This window comes from Acipenser ruthenus, chromosome 11, assembly GCF_902713425.1.
Source record: "Acipenser ruthenus chromosome 11, fAciRut3.2 maternal haplotype, whole genome shotgun sequence".
Lineage (NCBI taxonomy): Eukaryota > Metazoa > Chordata > Actinopteri > Acipenseriformes > Acipenseridae > Acipenser > Acipenser ruthenus.
Window position 1 is genome coordinate 8,787,858 of NC_081199.1, and position 13,574 is coordinate 8,801,431.

General features: G+C 37.7%; 2 protein-coding genes across 4 annotated transcripts in view; one reads left to right on the plus strand and one right to left on the minus strand.

Annotated features, from left to right (window-relative positions):
• Nucleotides 1-3,104: 3,104 nt before the first annotated feature.
• LOC117426376 (protein DGCR6-like) lies at nt 3,105-8,782 on the minus strand. Of its 3 annotated transcripts, none has more exons than XM_034043885.3 (6): nt 8,614-8,782; nt 7,955-8,110; nt 7,291-7,451; nt 5,845-5,945; nt 5,347-5,487; nt 3,105-4,249 (listed from the first exon to the last, which is right to left on the minus strand). In XM_034043885.3, the coding sequence occupies exons 2-6, from the start codon at nt 8,065-8,067 to the stop codon at nt 4,163-4,165; spliced, it is 603 nt and encodes a 200-aa protein (XP_033899776.1). In that variant the 5' UTR covers nt 8,068-8,110; nt 8,614-8,782; the 3' UTR covers nt 3,105-4,162. The 3 variants fall into 3 exon arrangements, with proteins under 3 accessions (XP_033899776.1, XP_033899775.1, XP_033899774.1); XM_034043884.3 differs by having other exon boundaries at nt 7,955-8,172; XM_034043883.3 differs by having other exon boundaries at nt 7,955-8,177.
• A 1,490-nt stretch (nt 8,783-10,272) lies between these two features.
• LOC117426400 (rasGAP-activating-like protein 1) overlaps nt 10,273-13,574 on the plus strand; it is a 54,239-nt gene continuing 50,937 nt past the window's right edge. The window contains exons 1-2 of the mRNA XM_059033282.1: nt 10,273-10,828; nt 12,194-12,250. Of these exons, the coding sequence (XP_058889265.1) occupies nt 10,764-10,828; nt 12,194-12,250 (122 nt within the window). The 5' untranslated portion in view covers nt 10,273-10,763. The remainder of the gene's footprint in view (nt 10,829-12,193; nt 12,251-13,574) is intronic.

The following is a 13,574-nucleotide window of genomic DNA, read 5'->3' on the forward strand; positions in this document are numbered from 1 at the left end:
GTTTGAGGAGGTGATGAAAGAATTCCTATATGGATAGTTCATGGCTGCGACAGGTACACACCCTCGACTTTCAAAGGCGGAATTTCGAGTTTTTTTGTGTTTGTTTGTCTGTTTTTTACCGCATGGTTCTAGGGCAACACAACAGAGCGGCGTCAATGACCGTCAGAAGAGCAGACCATCCCTCATGCTGATTTATCGGACCCTTTATGAAAGTTTCCCATAGTAAAAGTGTAGTAAACCACAGTGAAAACAAAGTAAAGCATCGGTAAGCTTTGTGAAGAATATTACAAAAACATGGCAAGCCAGAGTAAACTATGGTAAATGCATGGTGTAACAATGGGGAAAGCATGGCAAAAGAGCAAAAATACCGTGGGAAACTTTGATAAGAGACTCCTTACCAGTTAAAGCGTTTGTGGTGGAATATATAAACTAAACAGATCCACAAGAAGACTGTGAATAGTAAATACATAATAATAATAATAATAATAATAATAATAATAATAATAATAATAATAATAATAATAATAATAATAAATTAGAGCTATCCGGAACATTAAAAAGTAGATCATTCTGACCAAAATCCTCGGTATCCATATGTAAGTGTGATATACAGATGGACACACCTCCATATATGATACTCGTAATAAAGAATGTCCAAACCAACTTTATTAACAATTGAATAAGAACGTCTCTAGATGTATGTAAAGTGTGACACAAAGAATTACAGGGCACCTTAAATCCCCAGATACAAATATCTTAAAAATGCCTTTTTCAAGTTGTATCATAATTGGATAACCCGTTCTCCAGAGATGAGACATAGGTGTAACACACTGTACAAACAGGTAGTCGGACAGGACGTATTCCCCCACATTATTGGTTATTGCTTCAGTGTTCAAGACAGTTGCCATGCCATTGGCCTAGAGCACATTGTTGTCTCTTATTGTTGTATGTAGGATAGGAATGTATTACATCTGTCATTGATCTGTGAGAGGAGGGAGGTGACAATGTCTGCATTGCCATGGGACTCCCCTCTCTCCATATGCCACCTCATTCTCTGATCCTGGAAGGCCAAGTACAAGGTCAGAGCTTGCATCTTGCCTTGAAACATAGCAAAACATTGCATGATCTTCGAGGTTTCAATGCAAGGTAACTGGCCAGTTGTCTAAAGGTTTCTACACTTTAAGTGTGGTTTCAAGAAAATGGGTGTCCATTTCACTGACTTTTCAAGGGCTGTTCACAAGTCCTAATACATATTATAAGTATAGTTTCATGAGAAGGTATATGTACTTTTAGCAAGGTATTAAAATCTGTCTATTTTGATCACTGTGTGGCCACTTCTTAAAACCAACCCCAAGTCATTTCCAAAGATAGTATTTTGTTGAACCTACAAGTACTCTGCTTCACATATGAAAATAGGATTATTAAAGACTGCAGTAAATGCCTAAAATAGCTAGTGTCTACTTCCCCAGTGAATGTACATCTAAGAACCCATTCCCTTTACCCTGCTTTGCTTTCCTCCACAGGACCAGATTGAACAGCATGTTGTGAAGCGAATGGGCACAGTGTCCCACTGCATTTCAATCTGGTGTCATTTCTGTGTAATTAGGTTTTTTGTAATTACTTTTTCAGTGTTTGTGATGACCACAAATCTGTATTCCCAAACCGGACTGTTAGTCCTAATATTGCCTAGAAATCCTCTTATGGAGTTTTGATGTGATGTTGCTCGAGCTGTCAATTCCATTTCCAATTCCTTTTTAAAATCAATTCCCAATATCAATTCTATTCTATTGCTATTTTAAAGACAAAAATGTTGTGATCGTTCAGCTTCTTTCATTTGAAGCCAATTTGATTGACAAACAGTGACTTTAATTTAAATAATTTGTTGCCATTGTGAGCAGCTAATTTTAACAGAATGCTGCTAATTGCATTTTTGATCAATGATGTGCTGGAATTGATTAAAAGGGAATGGTCTTGGCATCCTGAGAACTGCTCCAATTAAAAAACTTCACCGAATCACAGTGTGAGCTATTGCAACAAAACACAATAAAGTGCACCATGAACTGGGGGTGCATGAACACACAACTGAGCACTTGCTATTAGCCCTACATCAAAGTCAGATCTGCTGTGGAATGACTTTTTATTTATTTACTAGTTAACAACTTGAGAATTAACACATTTTTATGTGTTTAATATATTTATTTTTGTATTTCAATATTTTCTTTCTTTAGTTACTCTTTGAATATTTCAATAAATAAATGAAAACCGGTCTTCACATGACTCCATTGTAAACTGCAGTATGTGTCAAATCAAAGAAGCAGTCTAATAATGCCTGCCAATGTAAGGCTGCTTGCCTTGAGGTCACAATAACCTAGCACACAGTGCTAGTATTGCAAGACAAAAGGTATAGTAAATAAAAAGATAGGATCTAAAAATATCTGGGCAGCCACCAATCCCTAGGAATTAAGACAGGCAGTCTGAGCTATAAGCTTGTCATGTGATGCTGCTTGACTTTCCCAGCTAATCTAATTGAGGATGGGAGTGTATGAAATGTGGCTGATGCAGAAACAGGAAAAATAAAATACTGACATTTGGCAATAACTACTGCATTAACCCATTTTTGTTTATATGTATCTGTATGCATTTATTAGGCTTCTTGAAGAAATAGATTTTTTTAAACAGGGGTGTCATAGATAATGAAACCAAATGAGAAAAATGTAAGAAATAAAAGCCCCCACCCCATAACTGGAGCAATAATTCTCTGCATCACTGAACAGTACGCAAACAGCTTTCACAACCAAATTACGTCTTGCTATAGCTCAGAAATTACCCAGCTGACCTGATCGCCCGCTCATCAGAAACTTCCCTGCCTGCAGCAGATCATTTGACACACGTGATTGCATTTTCTTTTTTCAAACTGCTTGTTGATACCAGTGATTTTCCATTTCCAGTTATCCACACTAGTGATATCTTAAAGTGCCAGATGCTAGAAGTGCTGTATTCAGCTCAGCCTGTGTATGTATGTACTATATAATTACTCTTAGATGTCCTGTTTTTTCCTCAATTAGCTTTTCAGGGAATACAACCAAAAGGTGTGTCCGAAAATCAACAATGAAAATATTTATTCCATATGGTGTTTCAACATAGTAGCCAAAACAGACTACTAGGTCACATTTACTGTTTCTCATTACAATTAATAAATGAACAAAAAAAAAAAACATGTGCATGATAATCTAAATAAGCAACACAAACATTACAGAAGCCTTCATAGCCCTATATTAAATCTGTGATTTGCTGTACACTATGTGCTTTGAGGGGAGAACTCAGATTAACAACAGCTATCAACTAAATTAAACAATTTTATTTATAAACATTGAGTAGATTTGTTTGCAAAATTGTGTGATCAGACACTGCACATCATATTACAAATTAAATTTGGCTGAATTAAAAATAACAGAACGCAACAATTCTATATTGCACAATCAATGGGCAAGTCACAGAAATGCATTCAAAGCATTAATATACACGAGGCAGCGTCCTTGGTAAGGTTTTGGATTTCTTCATGGCCCTAATTTGCACCCACCGACACTGTACTCACTGAGATCTAACAAATATGAAAGGAAGAGTCAGTCCACAGGGTTAAAACACAAAATTAAATACAACTACATTTTCTTCAGCACAAAAGTCTGAGTAAGTACTAAATTCAAATTAAACTGGGACAGTTTTCTTTCAAAGTAATGCAGTTTTTTGGATCTGGAATGGATTTGAAAAATGATTTGAGGACTGTCAGTAAGACCTTTGTTTAAGATCAACCTATAAAATAAATGGGACCAGTGGCAGCCTCAATTTGATTTTAAACAAGACCTATTTTCACTTCCCCATTTCATAGTGCAAATAGAATAGTACCATTAGTCTCATCCGTTGAAAGTTCCTTTTAGGCAGATGACTAAATGTTCAAGTATTTAAATTGTATATAGTTATATACAACAACTTCCTTGAACATGTGAAACCAGAGTCCAGTGAAATCCTTGGATCCATGGACTAGACCCATCTCGATGGGTCTGCCTCTTTCAAACATTACAAGCCTGAGGAGTCACTTTCAGTTCCAGAAAACCCGTTTTTCAATAACCGTGTGGGATTTGAAAGATCCAGAGAGTCCGAAGGCTCAGTGCTTCAAAAGACCTCCGGACTGAGATTCCTTCTGTTGCAGTTTTAGAATCAGTTCAAACAAGTTCATCTGTAAGGTCAGCTCCTGAAACAAAGTATTACAATAAAAAGGAGATGTAAAAATGATAGAAATTAGCCATGCAATTTTAGCACAAGTAGCTAATGTGCTATTGAGTTTTGTGCGCTGTGTATATCTGCAACACAAGCAACACCTTACAGGTGTCAGCATCATAAAAAGGTATGGTAAGCCAGTAGGTCACCGTGTCTATACATTTTTGCACTCAGGAGAAGTGGTTCCCAAGTACGTTCATATTTAGGAGGGTAATGGAATATAGCCAGGGATCAGGTAATTACCGAAAAGTGAGTGAAAATAATTTTACAGCAGTCTGAAAGTTGCACGAATCTACTCAGTCCAATATTGTATCTTCTTCCTGACATTACAGTTGTATCTGCTTTAATCCTCAGAAGATTTTTAGTTGACTTTGCATGCAACAGGACCCATTATCTTAAATATTGTATGCAAAACCTTTTACCTAGTATTAGGAAAACTATTTATGCAAACTAAAGCTTTGCATTAACCTTATCTGATGCCGTTTATAACTTCAAACAAGCCAACCTCATTTACAAAGAAAGTTGCTACGAACGCCAAAATATTTTGGGTATACCTGAATAGGAAATTTGACCAAACCAATAACAGTTGGTTTGATAAAGTCATATACAAAAAGTAGTGATGTTAGATTCTGTTTCATTTTCTAAATGTTTAAACTGTAACGTACTGGGAATGTTTGTAGCCAATCACAACCCTAACGAGAAGCCCTCCATTAGAGTGCCATTACTTCATGATGCATTGCTACAATAATGCGTGCGAGGCATGTTAACATTTCTGTGTAAGTGGAAAGAACTTTAAACACATTAAATTAATAACTCAAACTGTGCATCTTACTGTATAAACACTAAAACTGGCCGCTATTCTTAACATCCATATCTCTGACAATACTTTTAGGGAAAAAAATTAACTGTTTAAATGTTAAACTATTAACAACTCTAATAAAATGGTGAAAAAATTGAAGGCATCATCCCTAGGGTTTAATATCTATTTTCCTGTTGGTTCTTAACTTTTTAAACATTTAGCTAAATAATCAATTATCAATAAGCACAAAGAGCCAGTTGAATCCAGGCTACCTGTGGGTTAGTTGTTATGTAGAATCCAGGAACCCCAGCCTTCTCTAGGGTATTCTGCTGGTCAACCACTTTCTGATCCAGCTCTAGGACGATCTTTTCATCCATCATCCTTTGTTCATCTTTAACACGCAGTTCCAGAGCCTGTTAAATACACACAAACCAAATCAAAGCAGCAGTCTATACCTGGGCTGTATTCTAAAGCACTAGGAAACACGGTAAAGTATGTTACTGAATAGGCAACTACTGTACATTATATGAAGCCTACAGTAGTTATTTACCATTAACATTAGTTGAATCAAAGATTAATCTGATTCTGATAATCAACATTATAAATCATGGAATGCTATACGATAGTAAATTTGACGAAGTTCATTTTACCTATTAAATGTTGTCAATACTCTTCATTCTTTATGTACGAACTGTAGAAACTGGACAAAGGTGGTTTTTGACTGTAGAAAGTAGGCAATTGAAATTGCAGCCACTCAAAGAAAGCTTTACCTCTAGCTCCCTCTGCTGGGCTGCTCTAAGAACAGACAGGTTGTGTGTCTTGCATGACTGCAGGGCTTCCTTGTGTTTTCGAACCAGTTCTTGCTTGAGTCCTTCAAGAAAGAAAGATTTTACATTTTTTGTATACTCCAGAAGTGTCCCCCCCCCCCCCCCCCACTCAAGACCAAATAGCTTCCTTTATTATCTCTCATGATGGGAGTATCCAATAGTTTCATCTCTATAATTATCAGAGGAATTGAGAAACAGTTCTCATTCTAAATTGGAGCAACGGAACTAAGAAATACATAACAATAACAATTATCATTATAAATTTATACAAAGTAAGAACAAACAGTTTTTTCTAAGCATTTGTAAGCATTGGATGCTTCAGATTCCTCTATGACTTCTCTAGATGGATCTAAAGCAGAACAATAGTCTTGAAATGTTAGCTTGCGAGGTTCAGGGGGCGTGGAGCTGGGGGCCTCTAATCTTCTAATCTTTTAATTTTCTAATCTCCCGTTAATTAGCATCTATTTACTATTTAAGACCTGATCACCTGCACCTTTTCTGTCTAGTGTTTCGTTTTCCTCCTCCTCCCCTCCTCCTCCTTCTTACATGCCTTCGCATCGGTCGTCTCTGGGGGGCAAGTGAGTCTCACTTCCCCGACCTCAGGGCTAGGCATCCGCTTCCCTTACCTTCAGGGGGGTTCTCACCATGTGAGTCAGAGCGGACCCCCGGCCAAACTCTGTCCTGTCGCAGCTCTTGCGCTCATCTTATCTCACTCGAGGCTCTGTTCTATTCTGCCTCTCTTCAGGACGTGGTCACTCGTGCTGAGTCCTATACTAACCTCTATGCTTTGTCCTTATTTTCAGGTCCCAGGTAGCGTGACGTCTCGGCCAATCAAGGGTTTTACGAGCGCCCCTTACAGAAGCCTCAGATGCTGGGTACCTCTCTCATCTTCTCTCGAGGGGCGGCTTTTCAAGTCATAACCCTCATATGTGTTTTCAGTTGCTGGGTCCTCCGCCCCTGGGATGTGCGGCATCGTCGCCCTCAGTCAGTGACCACATTCTGTCCTACTAACTGCTCCTTGCTGCTTCTTCTGCCTTATCCTTCACCCCAGCTCACGCCCAGTGAATTACACTGTACACTAGGCAGGTCACAGAGATGAACAGTGATGGATGGGGTGGCTATTTGATCAGCACAGTATGAACATTATGAGGTATATACACATGGTCTTATACCACAGTAAACTAATGTTAAAAAATAGGATTTGTAGAAAATGTGATTACTGTTTTTGCTGTTCATCAATGTATTGTACATGGCTTAAAAACAACAACTTTTGACTTCATTCTGACATGGCCATCCATATTATTATTATTATTATTATTATTATTATTATTATTATTATTATTAGCACCTAGACTGACTAAGCCCTTATCTTGTCTTTGCTGGTCCTACCTCTGTGCTCGCCATGCAGTTTCTGTCTCTGGTTGTACAGGTTTTTCTCTGTCAGGTGTTGGATATCCAGCAGACCATGGGCAATCTCAAATACTGTCCCATCAATCAGTGCCAATGCCAGATCACTTAGCATGGTGTACGACAGGCGTTGCTGGAATGAACTGAAGGGAGAGAAGAGAAAAAAAGAACGGCAATTTAAAAACACTTACTGAAATTATTTGCATTTATTTATTTATGTGACCATAGCAATTATTTGTATTACTTTTAGGCTAATTCATTCAATTTGTAAACGTGGTCTACTCCCTCTACCAAAACTGTGGTTCTGAACTGCTAACAATCCTTGAGATAACTTTCAATTCTAAACACAGTACATAAATAAATGGTCATTAGAAACGGTTTTGTTACCTACAAGGGCAGTGATTATGCAATATTTTGGATATTTACAAATTAACATGCATAATACATCTATGTATTTGTATCTACTTTATGTTCAGTAAATCAAGGTTGATTTATGTTCTACAATAAACATCAAACTATCAAAATGTTGTCAAAAACTTCCCTACATGGTGTTTACAGATGCAGTGGCCACCACAATGTAAAGCTAGCACATCTTAGTGGTACCGATTCCTTGGTTGAACAACAGGCATAGCGAGGGTGCGTTTACCTGGGCAAGTCTTTAACAAGGTTCTGGAGCTCCGACAGGAGATAGTAATGCCTTTCCTGCTGTTTCGTTGAATCGGCTGGTTCTTCATACATGCCCAGGAAGTTATCCATCATTAAAAGGGTTCAATATACAAAAACGGTTGCCCTTCACGCGTCACTTGTTTTCAATAGAAGAAGATTCACGTGTAAATGGTGCAGAATTGAAATGTCCATATGATCCTAAACTAGAAAAACTGATACTTATTGGTCAATTGCAACAGACTAACTGGGGGTGATCCTGTGGTTAATATGGAGGGCAGTACTAACGATAGTCTTCAGTATAGTTTTAATTGCAATAAATCTAGCGCTGTAGATTGTCTGCAGGTAGGTTTTGATATACCTAGTACGTGAATACAGGATGCCACTCATATTGCATATCTCTTTTGGGAAGTCAGCCACGTCTGTTGAAAGTTTAAACATTCGTGCAAATTTATTCTGATTGGTATTTGATGTTAACAACAACATGCATTCGTATATTTTTTTTTAAAAACGGGCATTTGTAAAAACGTCTAGTAGTGTACAGTTGTAGAACAATCGTTAATTTGTCGGGTTATGATAAATAAACCCGCGCGTTAAGAGCTAAAGCACTTATAATAATTCCGTATTTTTTTATTTTCTTACCATGGCAGTTTTGCAAACAGTCAGCCCCTTGTTCACTACCCTACTTTCCTATGTTTTTTTAACCACATTTGACAGCCTGAAGAAGGACCCATATTATAGAGCTGGCGCAAACAATGTACGTACTAGGACGGTCAATGTGGCTGCCTGTATATAAGTGGTTCATCGCATAGCAAGATGCGTTACGATGTTTTCATCAATTTATTCCAGTAAATGAGGCGTTATTTTATATATTAATTAACAAATCAATAATGTTTTAATCCTTCATGTCATTCCTTTAGCGCGCGAGAATAATCAAAATACGTCACAAAATAAATGTTAACAATTGAAGGAATATTTCAGAGACCAAAAGTAAGCAAGTACCGCAAGTCAGAATGCATTTTAAATGTCAGATTATGCGTCTTGTGTTTACTTTAATAGTGACATCTCAACAGCATCCTTAAATTCAAATAACAAATCAAGGACATGCATTTTGTAAACGACTTTTTAATCAAACAAAAATAAAATTACACAATTTCTACCATTTTAAATAATAATCTTCATAAAAAAACAGACAAACTTATTTAATTTAAAGTATTTGTTCATGACAGTATGTTACATATTGTTTGTGAAATTACGCGCATTCTGTCTTCCATATTTCAGATCATACAGATTGGATACACAATGCTGGTCTGTTTTATGAGAACAAGAGACTAAACATATAGAACAAGGGATTTAAAAGAGTCCAAGAACAGTGGTCTAGTGCTAGAAGTGAGGGGTCGCTATCTCTTTCGTTTCAAAAAGCAATTTTATTTGTGGTTTGAAACTTACAAACAATTAGTGCATTGCTAGCTCAAAACTAACTCGAGACTTATTGTGTGGTAATAGATTGTGACCCATACACTCTCACCCACACATCTCTCTCTCTCTCTCTCTCTCTCTCTCTCTCTCTCTCTCTCTCTAAATACACCTATTCAAGCAAGGTAATAGCAAAACTAAAACGAATCAGTTATTTTTTTGGTTTGCTTTGAATTTGTTCTCAATTGACTCATATGGATCAATAAAGGTTTTGATTGATTGATCACTCTTCTGCCTTGCTGACATACCGTATTTGATGCAATCAAATACCAAAACCAGTCCAATATATGTTTTCTGTAAATGTTAGCTGTCCCTTTTTTATGATACTTGAATGTGTAAGTTGATAACCTTCTGACATTGTGGTTCTAGAAAAAGAAAAAGTCCGTTTACAGTTAACATATTTTAGTTGTTTGGCTTAATAAATATATTGATAGTGTGTCACGTATTTTCACATAGAGTGACGGCCCATACCGTTACTATTTACTGGGGCACAACATACTAGTACAGAACTGAGAAAGTATCAGCCAAAAACACTGAACCTAATGTATAACATGCACACGGGACTTATTAAATGGCAAGTTCCTATAGGAGAATATTATCTCAACGTGGGACATATGAAACAATACATTTTTTTGAGATGGGGATGAGCGGCGGATCCCTTGCATTCACCATAACTGCACAGAGGACGAGTAATGACTGTACTATCAAACTAGCTAATACTCCCTGGAACGACTTTACGCGCTCTGGTCTGAAGGGGGCACAAAAACCCCAGCAACGAATAGAAGCTTAGTCTTACAGTCTCGGTTACGCGAAGCTCCACTCGGTGTTACCTGTCATTTCATCAAAGTGCCTGCACGAGAGGCCGTCTTCATCTCTTGATAGGGACCTTTAATTTGCACCGCAGAATGTCGCTCGCCCCGTCTGCAAAATCTGCACCACGTGCAGAAAAGTGCACTTTTCAACAAGCTCGTGGATGTTTCAACAACTCCATGGCTGGTTTGAGTTGGTAACTGGTGTCAGGTTGAGATTGAGAGGTTTTGCGCTTTTTCTCAGTACATCATAACACTGCGTTTTTAATTGATTTTGCAAGAAGGGAAAATTCCGATTTTTGATGCAGTGCCCGGATTTTTTTTTTTTTTTTTTTTTTAATTGAGCCAATACAGCAAAAGCTCAGTATGTCTCTGTGTGCAGCTCACCATCAGGGCAACTAGCTGTGCAGCAGCATCACCATTAACGCTGAGAAAATTCGATGTCAGTACGATTTGATTAAAGGAAAGTGCATTCATCGAACAAAAATAAGTAGAAAAAAAATCATAATGGCCAAAAACACTTCTTTGTATTTTCGAATTGTAGAAGGAAGAAATCTACCTGCTAAAGACGTGTAAGTTTGTTATTATTATTATTTTTTTTAAAATCTTTTTAGAATTGTAGTTATAGTCTACAATCCAGTCGCTTAAACGATTCCAACCATTTCCCCGTTATTTCAAAATACAATATTTAAAAAGTCAGATATTACAACTTTGAAAATATGTTGATTTTATTTTGAATATGTGTAGGCAGGTTTAGGTTATATTCACAACAGAGTAATTCATACTTTTAAGAAATGGATTGCCGTTTATGCGTGCAGTGTTTTGGACACTGCATATCTATGCATGAATTTTACAGGCAATTCAACAGTTAGCAACAGGTTTCCAGTTAGCTAAATATAACGGTACAAAAAACAAACATAAAAAACGCGTAACACTTAAATGCTGCCATGTTTTGCAAAACGAAAATGTTGGCAAATGTGAAATATTCTGTATTATGATTTTAAATTGTGTTTTTTTGTTGTCTCTTCTGTGGTAATGTAAAATCATACAATGAAGTGCAATGAAGGATAGTGCAACTTGAACTCACAGTCCATAAGAGAAAGCTAGGGGTCGTGGATTAAAAACACCCGTTTATTCACAGGAGCACGCTAAATGCATGCTATTGAAGCGCAGTTACCCTTTGCAAATGCGCACCGTGGTAAGAGAGTTTGCAGCATTGAGGAACATATGACTTGTTCATGTGGGTTTAGTCAGTGACAATCATGCTGTCGTGCAAGCAGTCGATCACCAAGTCTTATTTCTCAGTTCTTGTGGGAAATCAGAGGAGGTACATGTAAAAACCCCAAGCGATGTGAAGTTTCGAGTTGCCTTTACAAAACCCACAGAAATGACTATGTTTTCTGCACCATTTTCTGTCTTCAAAAGCGTTGGGATGCAATAGGTAAAGCTGACCTCAATGTGTTTATTCTGAAATAGGAATTCTGAGAACTTGCTAACAAAACAGACTCGTTGACTCTCCAGTTTGTTTACATTCTCTACAGGTACATCTGTAGGCCCACAAACTGCATCCGTCTTGCAGCCTTCTTGTCGCTCTTGAGTCATTCCTCAAATATCCCTGTGTCGATATCATCAAGGCTTGTCTCTTAGTGCAATATACTTGAGTCCCCCAAATCACAGTTTCCAGCAATATTTTCAGGGTATGTGGTTTTCACAGAACTTTTGCAAGTGCATAAAGACTTATTCAGATAACCTGTGAATGGACTTAAGCATGGAGACACTAGCTGCACAATGACTGAATGCAATGGCACAGGATGGGGTCTGAGGTGTCTTAATCCCATGCAATGCAATAGGCATGTGTACACAATGAGGCTGCATTATGAGATATGTGTAACTCACATTAACAATGGCTTGTGTTTGTGTCTTTTTCATGATGGCAGCTCCGGTACTAGTGATCCTTACTGCATAGTGAAAGTGGATAATGAAGTTGTGGCCAGGTAAGTCTTTAATTTTTTCTTTCATTTGAACTGATATTGCATGTCTTTGTGCTTGTGAAAGGTTTAGCTTGCAATGCACTGGACTCTGTATTCCTATGTGTATTAACACAGGCATTTGAAATGGGTTTAAAACGACTTGCAAAGCTACTTTTATGTAAGCCACATGCTGTGTCACGGTCCCAGCCTCCACCCTGTTACACTGCTCAAATAAACAAAATGAGACAAAGTTGCTTTCTCTACTGATAATTCTATTTGTTTACAGGGAATCGTATCCTGGTGAGCTATGCATGCAAGTTGTACAGGCTTCACAGAAGTCATTACAGCTGTAACCTGGCTGCTATTTGAACCTATTTACAGGATAATCACATTTCCATTTTTCACAAAGTGGGATTCTTCAAAGCTTCATGCTCTATGGCTCTTTTAGCCTAGCACATTAGTCTAACACCTAGAGCTTATTGTCAGTGTTTTGTTTTTTTTTTCTAAAGAAATTAATAGAGTCGACATGGTTTCCAGCCCATTAAAAAGTATGCTATCTACCATGTGTAATTATCCCTTGAAGGGATGGAAATCCACTGTTACAGGGGTATAGTGTTGTACATGTTACGCACATCACTTTAGATAGATCTGGAAAAAAAGGGTATCCAGTAGCCTGGCCATTTCATTAGGCACTGTCTACACGATTTAGCAGTGCTCTGGTGTGGAGCATGTTCTCCTGGCATGCCCTGGTTCCCTTGATTACTCTGGAAGGCTGAACGAATGCTGTAGTTTACTTACACATCATGGCGAATCAGTTGTACCCAGACGGTAATGCACCCATTCACCAGACCAGAACAGTGTGTGAATGGTTTGAGAACTCTAGAGTAATTGCATGAAATATTAACAATGGATTAAAACCTCTACAGCAGCTTGTGGAGTCTGTGCCACATCGTGTCAATGCTGTGCTCAGGGCAAGCAGTGGCCTAACCCAATATTAGCAGGTTCTAATAAATTGTCAGAAAGAATTTCATGTTGACCTGCTGATGGATCATTCTGGGCTTGTGATTGGTTACGGTAATGTAGGCTATATCTTGATAACGGTTCGCTTAAGACAAAACTCAGCATGAATATTTGATACAGTAAATTAACATACAGTCATGCAGATCACACCACAGGAGAAAACAGTTCAGGGTCACTTATTTCAAGAATGCCTTTTTTATATCCTTCATAGTTGATTTACACACATTGTCTTGTCGACTTATGCCATTTCTGAGCACTAGAAGAACGCACCAAGACTATCTGCAATACAGTTCTTTGAAACAAACAAACTGCAATTTCTGTAAATACA